This window comes from Aphelocoma coerulescens, chromosome 1, assembly GCF_041296385.1.
Source record: "Aphelocoma coerulescens isolate FSJ_1873_10779 chromosome 1, UR_Acoe_1.0, whole genome shotgun sequence".
NCBI lineage: Eukaryota > Metazoa > Chordata > Aves > Passeriformes > Corvidae > Aphelocoma > Aphelocoma coerulescens.
Genome location: NC_091013.1, coordinates 13,657,479 through 13,673,455, shown reverse-complemented (window position 1 = coordinate 13,673,455; position 15,977 = coordinate 13,657,479). Strand labels below are relative to the sequence as shown.

Genomic DNA, 15,977 nt, shown 5'->3' with positions numbered 1-15,977 from the left:
CTATTGATATGACAGATTAAAATAAATGGGAAAACCTTTGTAGAGAAGAACAATACAAATATAATAGCTTTTATGTAGGTGTATTGTTCTCTTATGCTGGAGGAGGTTATCTCTGCAAAATTTCCCTGGGACAAGGATAATATATGCCATAATGGATTATGCACAGTCCAAAACACTGTCAGACAGGCTTAAAAAGGAGCTGAAGTTTCTGCTGCTGAGGCCACAGAATAAAGAGGTTTGGCATGATTGACTCCTGGCTGTTTCTAATGTAAGAACCTCTAGCAAATTTCAGTTTGATTTTGCGTGCCAGTTTTTTTCTCTCCTTGGTAATTGGCTTTTCTAAACACTTGTGAAAGACACATTTCCTTTAGAAAGCTGCCGCTCAGAGAAGCTTGAAAATGTTGCTACAGTTCATAAACTATGTCAGCACAGGCAGAAATACAATTTAAGAAACTCGATCTCTAATCCTCTGCCTTAGCCATTATGGTCTGAGCTTTCATAATGTTTTATTAGATTGCTTGTTTACCGTTTACTTTTTGGTCAGGAAAATAAGATCAGTCCTTTACTAGCAATACAATTACAGTTCTTTGCCATAGATTTATAAGAGTAGGAAAAAAAAATTATTTGTTGCACATTAAGGCTAAAATGTGAGTGTGTAACATCTGCCCATCAAATACCAATGAAGTTACCTACTCACACTGATCATTGGAAAACATAATTCTGAAAGGCTGATTTATTTTGATGTTCTCCTTCATGATAGATCATCTTGTATATTCAAACAAACAAACAATCCCAAGACCCCCCATGTTTTTCCATGCACCTTTTTTCATTAAAACAAATGATTCTTTAAAATACCATGACTTGTCACTACAGTTTTGCCAGCCTGTTTAGAATTGGGTTTTGATGTCTTTATAAAAGAAACTGCTATTCTGCCTCTTAGAGCTTTTTGTTTGTGTTGTAAGTGGAAATAATGCTGTTTGGCAGATCTCTCTTCAAGTTCATTGAAAATATGTAGTTATTAGAAAATACACAACCACAAGGGCTCCAGTAAATTCAACCTTCAGTTGTTAAGCAGCTTCACCCAGTGCTGTGAGCCTGGCACTCTAAATGCCCACACAAAGCACAGTGGGAGGGGGCATGTCAGGCACACAGCTTTGCTTGGGTGGGTCCATTTCTCAGGTTCCTTTCACTTTTAGCACATATTTGTTAAGCAGCTAATTGAACTGGCTTTTATTGGGTGCATGACAGACCTTTCACGGTACCTTTGTGAAGGGGGAGTAGTTTGCATATCCGTAAGAGTACTCCTTCATCTTTTCTACTTTATTCACTTCCTAAATTAAAAAAAAAACCAAACCAAAAACCAAACCAAAACAAAAAAACCCAACCAAAACTAAATTGAACAGATTTTTGTATTTAATGATACTGTCTTAATTAGAGTGAAACTTACCTTGTGCCTTTTCATACTTAAAGTGGGTCATTTCTCAACATTTGTCAGAGGTACTTTATTGGCAGCTACAAGTCTGAAGTCACACATTCAGAAAGTAAATTAAGTGTTGAGGACAGATGCCATTGCAGAACTATTTGTGCTTTCCCACTGACCTACCTTTAACTGCAGCAAAGTCTTTACTGCATTCACATCTGAGGTAAACCAGGACTTGAATTTCAGCACCTGTTGTCTCACCAGCTTTGCCACATTTTGACAGCATCCAAAATACACTCAGTGCTTTCCAAAGAAAGATCCTATAATCTAAAACAGGAGACAGGTAGAAAAGAGACATGTATAATGCAAAACACCCAGTGTAATCCAACCGCATCTATTTTCCATTTTGATATTACCATGGTTAAAAACCCAAATGTTCCTCCCCTAATTCAGATCCTTGGCTTCTCGCTGCAGCCATCAGTAGCTCTGGTTCCATGTTTTTCAGTCACTCCTTCCAGCTGCAATGAACAATTCTTCTGTCATTCTATCAACAAGTTGTTGATACCACCAACAGAGATGTGTGGGTTGCCTAACAAAGCACAGATACAGGCTACCAGCAGCAGTGAGAACACAAACACCTTTTTGATGCCCTTAAGCACCCATCACAACAAAGCCCAACTCCTTCCAAAATTCAAATGCACCTCAGATTTCAGTTGAAGAGGATACATTTTGGAAATCAACTAAAGCTAAAAGGTGGGTGGTCCTGCATCTGTTGCCAGTCTTTATGTATTTTGTGCATGAATTTTTTTACCTTAAAAATTATTTTCACAGTAATCCCTAATTTCTTAGCAAGGTGATGTGAATAGCCTATAAAGGTATTGATTTACATATCTTCATAATATACATGCATATTCAATGCAGTACATTATTTACCTAAATGACAGTTTCTAGGTCTACCAAATAATTTTCAATTGAAGGTACACATTCCTTCTGGAAGCAAAATGCCCTTTTTGGGACATAATCTGCTTTCTGTGCAGAGCCCTCGTCAGCCAGGGAAGTCCTTCTACAGTTCCTTGCTCTGTGGTACCATGGCATTTGTTCAGGCTGGGTTTGCACCTTTGCATTCCTTTGCCTCATATTCATTAAAACCCATCATATCTGGTACCTTCCACTACTGCTTCCTTTCTGGGATCATTTGCCACAAAGGAGCAGCACCCAGCCTTACAGAAGCTTGATCCTGAAGTGCATTTAGGAAACTCTAGGACATGTTCCAGGGGCCTCTCACAATCACTAATGAAAACGGTCATTTAGACGGCTTCCCCTAATGATCCCTTACAGGTTTAATACCTGTTATCCTCTACTACTTCTTGTAATGTGAAGCCATTGATGTCTACCCCCCACTCCCTCTGGAGAAGGGCTATGGCTGGCATGATTGCAGCTCACGGTGTAGGAACCAAGGGGGCACAGGGTAGTGGGGCACAGCCTGACAGAGACTTTACTTAACTGCTTCCATCGAGCACAGCATTTAAAACTACCTCCTCATGCTTGTAAATCTGTACAATATGGTGCTGGCCCACCAAAAAAACAATGCCTTAGCATGTTTTGGCTGTTGTATAGATGAGAAAAATACCACATTTCTCAACCATGATCAAATAGGTTCTTACTAATGCAGGGTATTATACGGGGCCAGAAACTGGGTGTTACAAATAGGAACAACTTCTCTGAACATTAAGAGTGGCAATTTCATGAATTGAAAAGCCTGAGGGATCAATCCATTGTTAAAGAAAATGGGAATATGAAGCAGGTAAATTGTATGTCTGGTTCCAGACATTATCTCTGGAGGATATTGGATTATTTCCATCCATAGCAGATGCATAAATCATCAAAAGTTAAAGTACTGGAAAATTGCTAACCCTTCCAGTCACTTTAATGTGTTCTGCCCTGCTTTGAACAAGGCTGCAGATCTGAGAGCAGATCTCTCTGTGCCTTCCTACACCGGTTTAACAAGTTTAGCAAAAAATACATTATTGTAATTAATTTTTACCATGGGAAAAATAAAAATCTCTGCACAGCAAAGCTAGGACAAAACTAAAATTGAGAAACTCTGATCACTTTTTAAGGAGCATAACTTCTGCAGAGTACAGTTGGTTATTATCTGGGTGTTAACAATTTTGTACTGAGATTTCCTTGGCTGAGGTATTTAGTTCATTTAACTTAGGTAGAAGTCGGTCTCACTCCCGTTGTTTTCAGAGAACAGCACTAACCCAAAATCCATCTTGCAGAAAACAGCTAAAACACTTTCCAGAAGGTTGTTAATTGGATCAGTTCCCAACTTTAAGAAAATCATTCAACTAAAAGCTACAGTTCAGTTAATTATCATCACTTTTTTTCCTTCTGACTACACGATGCTTTTCAGTGCTTTGAATAATCTGTCAGGAGAAAGATTAGGAAAAGTTATTACTTGACAGTAACTTCCTGATTGCAATAAATGAACTCCAAATCAGGAGGAGAAGAAATATACAGATTTTTAAAAAGGCTTTTGTTCTCTGAAATGTCTTCTGAAGCTTTAGTATTTTGGATTTCATTATAGTAAGTTAAAATTAAGTTCTTGATATCAAGTTGCCACCTGTGTGAGATGAAAAAATCCTTGCAGAAATACCTGTAAGAGCCAGAGGAAGAAGTGAGAATGTGTGAAACAAGGCAAATCTTACAGAACATCCTCAGCCAACCAAGGACATCTAAGTAACTAGGACTCTTTCTTGGGCACAAATTTGCCAAGAGGGCTTTCTGAGAGGTAGAGAATGATAGCAGAGCAATTCCTTACTTTCCAGGAGTGAAAATAAAGGTCATCACTACACCAACATTGGGGAAGCATTTAAGCCATGCCTTACATCAACACCAGAAGCACAATCCATGCATTTTGTATGACTTCAGCAATCTGGGAAAGTAAACACAAGAGGAATACACTGACCACCTTAGAGTTTTTACCCTGAAATGACAGAACTTAAACACAGAGGAAATACTTGGTTTCAGTTGGAATTATGTAATTCCTTTGACAAGGAAAGGATGGTAAAGTCAGAAAGTCTCATCAATAGCACTCAAGTACATATAAACAGACCCATAGCATGCACAATTCACCCCAGGAAGGAAGATTCTCACACAGAAAAAATAATTACATGGTGTAAGTCAAACTTGTGAGATGAACCACATGACAAACTCCAAACAAACCACGTTTAGAACAAGCCTGAGGACATACTGAAATGGCTGTGGGAAAGGAGGCTGCCAGTTTAAGCCAAAGACAGACATAGCTGTCTGGTAAAATTAAATAGTGCAATAAAAGGGTTAACCACTAAAGCCTTCTATCTCGTTAGAAAACAGATATTTTATTCCACACCACTTACTCAACAACAATTTTTTTTTGTAATACAGGAGAAATGCTACCAAGGGTGACAGCGCCAGGAGACATTTGACAGACATCAGATACACAGCAAAGAGTATTTTTTAGTTCCTTAAAGTACCACATACCATCAATCTAGAATGTTTGGTGCTCAGCATATGATGCTTAATGCTGGCATTCATTCCAATGGATAGGTGACTTTGCAATGGATAGATGACTGACCAGTCACTGTGTGCTTAAACAGACATCATGATGAGGTTTATTTTTACCTGTAAACATTGCCTAAAGCACCTGTCGGCACAACTACAGAATTGAATGTAGAAGTGGAAAGTGTTAATGAAAACAAGAAATTGAAGCTGCCTCTACACATATTCCCTACCCTCTCCCTTGAACAAAGTTTTTGCACATGCCAAGAAAGTTGCATTGGACAAGGCTGTACTCCAGTTAAAGGATGACACTGAACCATCAGCAAGATCTGACAGGCTAGAGGCTGGGTAGGGGATCACATATCCACAAGTATGTTATGAATTCAAAAGGTACAGAACTGATACAGAATCTGTGCAACACCCAAAGCAACACTTTGCCTTTCTGTATTGTGAAGCTAATGGATTTGAAAAAGAAACAAAAAACCCCAAACCCAGAACCCCAAAACCCCAGTCTATAACAAAGGGGGCACGTCTGCTGGAACTGGGAATTTCATGTCAACAAGGATAATTTATAGCAAAGAATATAGAAGGCATCCACCAAATAAGCCCTTTGCCAAAATAACATTAATTTCATATAATACAAAACAAGTGAACAGAGATTACTAACTACTGCCAAAAAATAAGGCCACATAATAAAAAGTGAGGAATTTGGTATGAACCAGTCAAAATGTGAGAGCTCTTAGTGAAACAATGGAAACTTTGCTGGAGATGCCTGATCAGCTACAGAGGTGCTAATGAGTAAGTCAAGTCGGGCATTGTGACATCTTGGAAAAAAGGTACTGCCAAAAAATTCATCGTGGCTCACTGAGAAGAGAGACTAAAAACATGAACAAAAAGAAATGTAAGTAACATTTACAGTGTGAGAAGACTCTCCTCTTCCACTGTATCAGTCTAATGCATTTGTTTGAACCCAAAATGGGGACATATCACGATTAAAAGTGGCCCTTCCTCCCATTAATTCATCCGCAGCATACTCCCATTAAAGAGTCCATTGTGTAGGATGAAGAAAAGTTATTAAAAAAGGAGAGGAAGGAGGGGAGCATGGGGGAAGTTACTTTATGCAAATAAAGTTTAAAGTAATTTGAATTATTAAAATAAAATTAAAATTCTATTTTAGAACTCAATATTAAAAAAGAAAGACACCACAGTTATTTTCAAACATTCTTGACAGCAGACTTTTATACCAGAGGCTTTGATCTGAGAGAGACTTGACAAAATAGTGACAGAGAAAGAAAAATTGTGGCAATGGACTGACAAGGAAGGCTTTCATCGGACTGCCTGAGAAAATATGATTATAACCTGGTTTACCTGCCCTCCCACCCTGCTCCCCCTTGTTGGCATTGAATGCTGATCTGACACTTTAATCCTGAAATGAAGTTTCCCCTTCCTGTTACAGGAAATGTTAAGAAGTATAACCTGGCCTTCTGGCACTTTGAGGTCCAAGTGTGTGATGAACAGATGTTGGCTGGGAGCCCTCAATTCCGTGTACCTGACAGCAGGGAACACTGTCTCCTGGCTGCTGACCAACACCAAAGGCTGCCTTGGGTGCTCAGTCTTGGAAGTTTAAATTCATGCTTACACACTGGGGGACAAATGTAACAACCAAGTCAACTCCAAACATTCATTCAAGCTTGAAATGCAGAGTAAACAGATAAATGCACTACAGCAATTAAAATTGGGAAGACTGTAAAATACAGTTAAAGAGAAGATGTCGCTTATAAGCACATCCAGCATGATGGGATAACTTTAACAAAATCTTACACAAACATTGCAACAAGGCAGTTTGAAGAGCTGTTTAACTGAGTCATCTCTGAAGTCCTGGAGAAAGTAATCCAGGTCCACTACACTTTTGAGTATTACAAAGTTTCCACAAGAGTGTTTAAAGATTAAAAATATTTTATTTACACTTTTCTTTATACACATTTTATACATTTTTTTCAGCTTGAAACCCAAACAGAGCACATATGCAAGTCTGAGCATACTGTATCCATAGCAAGGGAAAATTACTTTCTGCCAAAAAAAAAAGACAAGAAAAAATGCTTTAAAACAGTTAAAAAAAGGCAATTCTTAAATTATTTAGAGAAGTTTATAGCAGCCCTAGGGTAATCATTAGACAGTTAATCCAAATGTATATATGAGGTCATATACATATAATTTTAATTTTCTATAGGAAAAGTATTTCCAATAGCTAGACACAAACACAGTACAATTTGAAAATAACTCTTCCTGTTAACTTATCAAATACATTCTTTTCAATACAAACAATCTGATATTGTACACTGGAACTGTGGGATATTATAGTGGAATTGAAATCTCCAGCATATAATAATTTATTTTAAAAAGATCTACAAAAATAACAATATATAGGGAAAAATATTTAAAATAAAAACATAGTTCACTCTTCCCTTCACCTGCTCCAGAACTGACATAAAAGTTAGGTGGGTCCCACTGAGGTAAAAAAAGCCCCCTAAATATAGCTAACTTTACAGTCCTACAGAACACTGCATTTCCTAGACTTACAGTAAGATTTTTCTACCAGAGCCATAAATAAAAACTATCTGCAAATAAAAATTATTTTCCCCTAGATACCAATTTAATATTAATCCAAAGGTACTTGGAATTGATTTTTGAAAAGATTACATAAATTGAACTTAGAGAAGTGTAAAAAAAATTAGTAGAGGGACATACAGGAAAGCTGTGCTCAAAACAAATTAGTTTTTCTGCCACCTGACATATACAACGAGGTTTTATGAAGTTTACCCACACAAATAGAAATTTTCAAGTTATTCACCTACTTTCAAAAATAGAATACAGATGCAAAAGTAGTCATTAGTATTTATTTTAAGCAGCTTCAAGTTGTTTAACAAACATGAATGAAAATCTCAGAATATTAGCTACAGGACACCAGCAAGCGCTGTTCAAATAGATGATGTGTTTTCCAGTTATGTTCTTTCCCACTCTCCTTCAGTAAACCCTGCCACGTGTGACAGATGCTTATTCAAGTAACTTCACCACCTATATATATTTTTATTAGCAGAAGGAGAGCAGGAGGGATGTTTTCTTTGATGGCCCCAACCCTATAAACTCGTAAGCACAGGCTTAGTAACACTTGCACTTTTATGTTTTCCTTTAAGTACCTTACAGTTGTCTGTTTCTTTGTACTGGACTATTCACATATGTGAAGTACACATCTGAAGTGTTAAAACAATCTGGGGCCCGATTCACTATTTCTGTTTTTTTTTTAAGAAAAAGTATATTAAAAAGGCAAAATACCTCTACAAATGCAACTACTTCTAAAAAGACTTTGACATATGCAGGCTGACACAAACTAGAAGTTTATTTCTAAAGAACTGTTAAGTGTGTCCCCACAATGCTTACGCTCCCTTTGCTGAAGAATGGACATAATGAGTTAAGCAATGGGGTTTTTTAGATCGTTTGAATTTGCACCTGCTGAATTTTGTCTTTGTTTCCTGAGTGTCAAGTGAAGCTTCACCCCTGACACAAGTAGTTACCATATTATTAGCATGAGGAAATGCAGCACTTGGGTTTCTAAGGCAGGAGAGCCTCAAGAATAAATAGCTGCAAATCTCAGAAACCAGAGAAATATTACAGTCAAACCCTCAGAGCTAGTTCTAACAGGACTGCTATCATACTGCAGAAAGTAGGGCATCCATGTTTTTCAGAAGAAAGTAACACAAAAGCAGTTGCCATGTAGCTCATATGCTGCCACTTGCTAGCACTGCTTTCTAAAACAGCAGGACCTCTGTAAAACCAAGGACTGCCTTCTTCCAGCTGAATTCATGGGGAAAAAATTCCTAAAGTTTATTTTTGCCAGCTGATACCTTCCACAATGAAACTACCGACACTTTGTGGGAGAAAATGAGCTATTTTTTCCTTATGCAGTACTTATAAAAAAAAAAACCTGCCCCCTAAAAACAGACATAGGAGCACGCGAAATGGGAACTGGCAGTATCCGGTCCCTTTACAGGAACACTGTGCTTTTTGTCCATTGTCTTGTTTGAAAAGAAAATTTCCTCCTGAATTTGGTTGCTAAATTAAGAAATGAAGCTGATACATTTTTGTATAGGTGTAAAATAAACCCTCTAGATTGTAACTCACTATGTCCACTTTTTTTAAAAAAGGCAAGTATACTTGCTTTCCAAAGCAAGCCATATGTTGAATTTTAAAATATGTGGGTGACATTAGATTTGCTGGTATTCCACTATGAGATGGGAATAGGAGAACCTCCCCAAACCTAATAACCAAAGACCATAACTTCCTTGACAAATGAGAAGCATTTAAATGTTTTTTAAAACCCATCTTAATCTGACCATAATGCTCAAAATTTGATAGTAATAGACAATTCTCATTAGCCAGCTTAGGTTTGTTCCTATTAAGGTACTAAATTATCTGGAGCTAAATACTTAGAGCAAACATAAAAAAATTTTCAATTAGAAAAAATCCCTCCAATATACAAAGTAACAAAAGTAACTGCCTCAAAAGTTCCATTGCAGTATAAAAGAGAACAGAAGCTAATTTTTGTATTTCAGGTCTGAAAAATAAAAGCACGGTAGAAATGTAAACTGACAAAACATTCTCACATATCCCCACCATTCTAATCCCAAGCAAATTCCAACCATCCCTAATGCTGGAAAGGTTACAGCCAGCCTCTCAATGGAGACACAACTTCAGGGAAGCTGAAACCAACAGTTCAATTACAATTTCACAGAACAATTGCTACTATCATTACTACAATCCTGAACAAGATCTTTCAGAACTGGACACCTGAAGATAAATATGAGCTTAAAAGCAGAGCACCAAAACCAATTGGTTCTTCATTTTTCAAGTGTCAGCACTCACCAATGACTTTAGTGGCAGTTGCTGAGCACACAGAGCTTCAGAAGACGCTTAAATGCAGACTCAAAAATGTAACTTGAGACACCCCTATACTTATCATTACTTTTAATAAAGTCTTGGCCATGTCTCTCAGACATCTGACTCCTGACCACCAAAGATCCAGAGCCAGGGCCGCTCCCCACACTGGCACTGGCCCCACGTAAAGTGCTCTACTCTATGTAATGTGCCCATGACAGCTGCCTCAGAAAGGATTAGTTTTTGCTGCCCCATTAACTTTTGAAAAATGAGCTGGTGACAAAGAGAATAATAACAAAAAACAAAACAAAAACTACCTTGTTTTTTTCTGTTGTGCCCCAATATCCCATGAACTACGTGCAGTGAACACACAGCCAGCACCTACCAGAGTCAGTTTATCTCTACCCATGTAGGGTGACATACACACAAATCTCACAGTGAAAACTGAGGTTTTAGTGTAAGCCACATTTGTGTTAAGCTATCAAGAAATTAGATTTCTAATTCACTGAACTGAATTCTTATTAAGAAAGACAAATTTAGCTGCAAACTAGTCTGCATCAGAAGGCTGAATATCAATATTTGGTCCAGTCTCTTCTGCTGTAAATAACTTATCACTACGGCTATGATGGCAAACATTCTTTCTTTTAAAACATATGAAAATACTCAATTAATAAATCATTTCCAACAATAAACAAACCCTAAAAATCTGCTGACTTGCCATATAGCTCCAAATACTCACATTTCAACCCAAAACATAATTCCTACAAAGACACCAGAGCACAATATGAGAAGTTTTACACATTGTTTTAACTTCTATTATTTCAAATTTCATTTACAGAAGTAGGTGTTACTTTTAACATGAAAAACTTAGGGTGATTTTGGTCCCTTTGTAAGTGCATTCTTTTGAACTCCCTGAGTACTGTACACTCCTTTTCTACAGTGGATTCTGACTGCAAGATGCTGAATAAAGTGGTTTTGCATTGCTGCATATAAAGTAAAGTCTATTGCTTAAAATGAAACACAGCAGCGTTAGATTTTACAAAATATGCAGCTGCATGTTTCAGCATCTTTACTACCTGTGAGCCTTCAGCTTCCCCAGATCTCTCCTTTAGGTTCTAGAAGTGGCTAATTCCATTCCATAAAGATAGTCAAAATGCAATTACTGTTATTATTTATGTCTTGGCAGATAATTCTTACCAATCTGCTGTCACTTATACCTGCAAGTTAACATAATGGAATATTCAAAGCCCCCTTGGACCAGCCATCTCTATTCAGGCACTCCAAGGTCAGTAGCCATAGTCGTGTAGGTTTTTATAAAAGAAACAGAAATTATACTAACAAACCAATCACCTAACTCCGTATTTTCAAAACACAGTAGTTCTTAAAAGTTAATAATTTAATAATAATAATAACAATAATAATAATAATAAACCACTTCAATATGAGTACTCATATTGAAGTGTGGGTATAAGTAAAGTACTGACAATAAACTGCAGTATATCCAGTATCCAGTTCCAAAAATAACTGTGGGTTGCAGCAGCGCTGAGCATTTGCTTATTGATGTTTTCCATTTTAATGAAAAAAGAAAACTGGGCAGCACATTGAAATCAAAAAGAAACTCAGGTAAAATGAGTTTACTTTCTAAAAATAATTTATAAAATAACAAATAATCAACAGTTCATTATGTAGCAACAATATAAAGAGTTTAAGGTTACTGAATCAATCAGTATATACTAAAGATACTTTGATACCACATGAGGCCTTTTCACTTCAGAACCTTGAATTATTTAGCTCATTAAGGAATACCTTAAATTCAACAGATATGGCTGAATCTGTGCACTAGTTAAAATATAATATTGTAACTGCACATAAAAAGATGCATTTATATACAGTTTTTACAGTGTATGCACGTGTGTATACATTTTTTTTACTCACCAACAAACACAACACAGACAATAGAAGGCAGCATAGAAATAGTGTTTTGAATATAAAAATGCTTTGTTTTCAATTTAGTAGAAAATGTGTAATTTGCATTTTGGCAGACTTACTGGTACAACTATACAAAACCAGGAAAAAGGTCATGCAAAGGGGTTAAAATTTTTCTCCAAAGTAAAGAAGAAAAAACAAAAACACCTAGTAAATTTGAGAGTACTTCGCAGTTAATGGTAAAAGCATCTAGAAGACAACATAAAATACAGAAATGGTTTGGTTTTGTTACTTTATACCTGGTTGTACCCTCGTACAAATGATGATGTGTATTTTGATGCTCAATAAAGAATGAAAATAACATCTTTCTTTTCCTTTCACAAATATTTTGTCAAACTCAACTTATTTCAAAAGCATAGCAGTATAATGGCCATTAAAAAAAAAAGAGACCACATTGTGGATGTAAAATACTACCAAAACCAAAAATACTACAAAAAAAAAAAAAAAGGCAGACTCAAAAATAATTTTTTCTCATACTAACAATTACATTTGTTAAAAAAAAAAACAAAACAACAAAGCTTTCACAAGATCAGACCAACTATCACCTTTTCTAATAAACGTGGTAAGTACACTCCCTGTACATCCTGTTTCTCTTGAGCATTTAGCAGTTGTTCTTATACACAAGGAAATGTCTCTGCAGGAATTCAACTGGTTTGTAATTTTTTTAATGAATTAGTATAGCTCTTTTGTATTTCATGGGGCTGTTCATTCTGTTTTAGCTGCACCGTCTAACATGCTCCAAAACATACTCAGGAAAGTGCAGGCTGCAGACCTGTAAGCCATCCAGCTTGCAGGGCATCCTTGGATATTCATCTTCTTTCCATTTGTTTTCTTCTGGATCAAAAGTGAGAATGGAATCACTATAATGACCATTGTAGCAAAGGCCTCCAAGAACCATTATCTGTTTGTCCAGAACAGCTACACCATGACCACTCCTACCTATTGGCATAGAAGCCAATATAGTCCATTGATCAGTATCGGGGTCATAAACCTCTGTAGATGGACATCCTTGAGATTCAAAGGAGGCTCTCAGGATCACACAGACACCACCAAAGACATAAAGCTTACCATTGTAAGAAATCATTTTGTGAAAGCATCTTGCATAATTCATTTTGCATTTGTTCTCCCAGCAGTTAGTGACCACTTGAGTTCTCCGTGTTCGCTGCTCTACTGTCCCTTCTTTACTGGGATCAAACACACACACTTGCTTAGATGTTGAAGATGATGTAATTCCACCAGTGATATACAACTTGTTACCGAGCACAGTCCCTTCATGTCCGTACTTATTGACTGGATAGGGATCCACAAATTCCCATTTATCTTCAGTAATATCATAGCGTTCAGTTGAGTAAAACGTTTCATCCCTGGTTCTCCCAGCCACTGCATAAACATACCTGCCAATCACTCCAACAGCAAACTCAGAACGTGGCACAGACATGTCTGCCATTCGTAACCAAGTGTTCTGTCTTGGGTCGTATCTAAACACTTTGGATGAAGCATGAAACTCACCATCTGGCCCCAGTTCTTCCCCACCTAACAAGAACACGAAGTTATTTACAATGGCAAGGCAGTCTGGTCGTAAAGGTACTTGAGGACCCTCTAGTTCCCACCAGACCCTCGGTTTGTGCAAGAGAAGAATTTTACTGTTTACCATACTGTGTCCTATCATTCCTCTAAATACTGCAGTCTGGGGTTTGGCAGAACGAATTTTGTTCGATTTCATTTCCATCAAAGGCTGTTGGTGAACGCTATGAAAGTAATTCATGGCTTGGTCAACCTCATGTCGCAGCTGCCGGGAGTATCGATAAAACTCTGATGTTTTAACCTATGAATACATTTAAAAGATATTAAAATTCTGACCAAGAGAAACAATCCAGAAAACCTAAAGCACTATGTGTCATTAGAAGATTATTTTACTTCATTTCATTCAGGCAATCTTGAGAGCAATTGCATTTATGCATGAAGGTTTAAACTGATGTATTGTTATCCAAAATCCAGAAGGCAATTTAGTGATTAAGAGCAGTGACTAACATTTTCAGCAGAGTAATCACATGCAGAATTTATGCTGGAATTAGGCAAAACTGAAATCCCCAAGTCTAAAAATCATTATTCCTTCTCCTGAAAAAAGCTTCTGTTCATCTTCTGCTTAATCCATAAAGCACCCAAATTAAAAATTCACTCTTTTCCTGGGTTTCAAAGACACTCTACACACCTATTCTGTGGTTACCAAGGTCTAGTCTAGTCTGTTTTTTTTCTGAATTCTCACAAATGAAGTCTGAGCTCCCAAATGCTAGGCTCTGCTCACAGAGCTGTTTAATTGCCATGGGGTGGGAAGGGAAGGTACCCAACCCCCTTCCTTCAGAATTACGCCAACCACTCATCATGATGACGACCTTATGGTTTCCCCTCTTTGAGTCTCCACATGTTAACACATGCCTTTAACACAAGAAGGAAACATCTCAACATATAATCCTTTGGTTGTGCATTTCTTTGGCAAATTGCAGAGGTAGGTTTGAACTTCCCAGGTGAGAGTTACAACCTATGAGCCATCAGTTTTATTGGAGTTGTAGGCACAGGGGAAAATAAGAATTCCTTTCTGGGACCCTTCCTACTATCTAAGCCAATTTAAGTGGGTGAGGCTGGTCCTGAGACCACTCCAAAACACATCCCTGTCTTGAACATTTTAATTAATCTAGCTCGAGGCATCCTCAGCTCACTGTGGGAATCTCTTTAGAGGCTTCACTCTTCCTGTACAGTCAGGTGTAACACAGCATTCTGAATCACACTTCTAAAACAAATAAAAACCCGCTAGATGTTGCCAAATCCACAAATCCTCAATCAGACTTGATCCTAAATCCCAGTTTCTTTCACACAAAATTGGATTGCTTTCAAACAGTCTGAAAGCCTTTAGTACCTACCAGCTCCAAAGAAGAAGCAAGGCTCTAAAAAAAAAATCTGAGGCCACTCTGAAATGCCAAGTGACCACAAGGTAACACCAGAAGCTATTTTTAAGTATCTTTTACCCCATCTCCTATTCTCTATCCCAAAGAAAAAACGCCTCAGGGGTGGTGGTGTGAATTTTGGCATATATGGAAAGCAATTTGGAAATTAATGTTCTTTATACCTTGTGAATAAAGTAGCTGCTTGTTCCATAAACGCGTACTATTAAAATTTTGTTAGCTGTCTGTTAATCATCTCTTCCTTGTATAGTAATTAAGACATTCTGCTGTCAAAGAATCATTTTTTAAAAAAATCTTCTTAACAGTTAAAAAACCTGTTCTTATTGAACATAATTTGCACAGTTGAGACACTTTGAAACACCAGATTTCAAAAAAACCCTGAATACTAACCTACTATTGTAAAGCAGTGTATATAGCTCAAGAGTGACAGTAACTTGATGTTTTTATTTACACTTTTTCCTTCCTCCACTTTAGTTTTGACAAGTTCAACTTATCTTTGTTTTAAAAAAAAGAAGATGGTCACAGGCAGATCACATACATTATTCTTGCAGCAATGTCCAGCTTCTTCCTACTGTTTTTGCCAGAATCGATTTTGGAGCAAAAAGGTTTACTGGGGTATGGTACTTACAGAACATTCACAATAAGCCAAACTCTTCTGGAAACAACAGCTCTATTTTCTTGTTGCAAATAAAGACTATATCATGCAAAGATCTGCTCATATGGTATTTGTTAGAATAAACTATATACCTTGCCTGACTGAAAAGACTGAATATAAATTACAGAAAACATGCCGGCAGGGAGAACCACAGCACAGAAAAATGGTAACATACAAAGGTTACAAAAAATGAAAAAGAAGTTAAAATTACAAAGAATCATGGCTGGGCTACTTTATCTTTAAAAGGAACTTTCAAATTCTAAACCAGCAGGACTACTTCAGGTATTGCCAAACTGGAGGTATCATCTTTGGAATTAAATAAAAATATAAATTATCTTTGTTCCACCTATATGCAGTTCAGGCTTTCTTGGATAATTATGGAAGACAACAGGATCAACATGCTTACATTGTGAAGCATACCAATAGAGCTTGGCAGAGATGGAAAATGTTTTTCTTTCTCCCTCAGCATTTACAACTCTGT

General features: G+C 37.1%; 1 protein-coding gene across 7 annotated transcripts in view; it reads right to left on the bottom strand.

Annotated features, from left to right (window-relative positions):
- Positions 1 to 6,901: 6,901 nt before the first annotated feature.
- The window catches only part of KLHL15 (kelch like family member 15), a 28,525-nt gene continuing 19,449 nt past the window's right edge, over positions 6,902 to 15,977 (bottom strand). For all 7 annotated transcript variants that reach the window (XM_069036133.1, XM_069036050.1, XM_069035970.1 and 4 more), the window contains one exon: positions 6,902 to 13,706. In XM_069036133.1, coding sequence (XP_068892234.1) covers positions 12,597 to 13,706 — 1,110 coding nt within the window. In that variant the 3' untranslated portion in view covers positions 6,902 to 12,596. The remainder of the gene's footprint in view (positions 13,707 to 15,977) is intronic.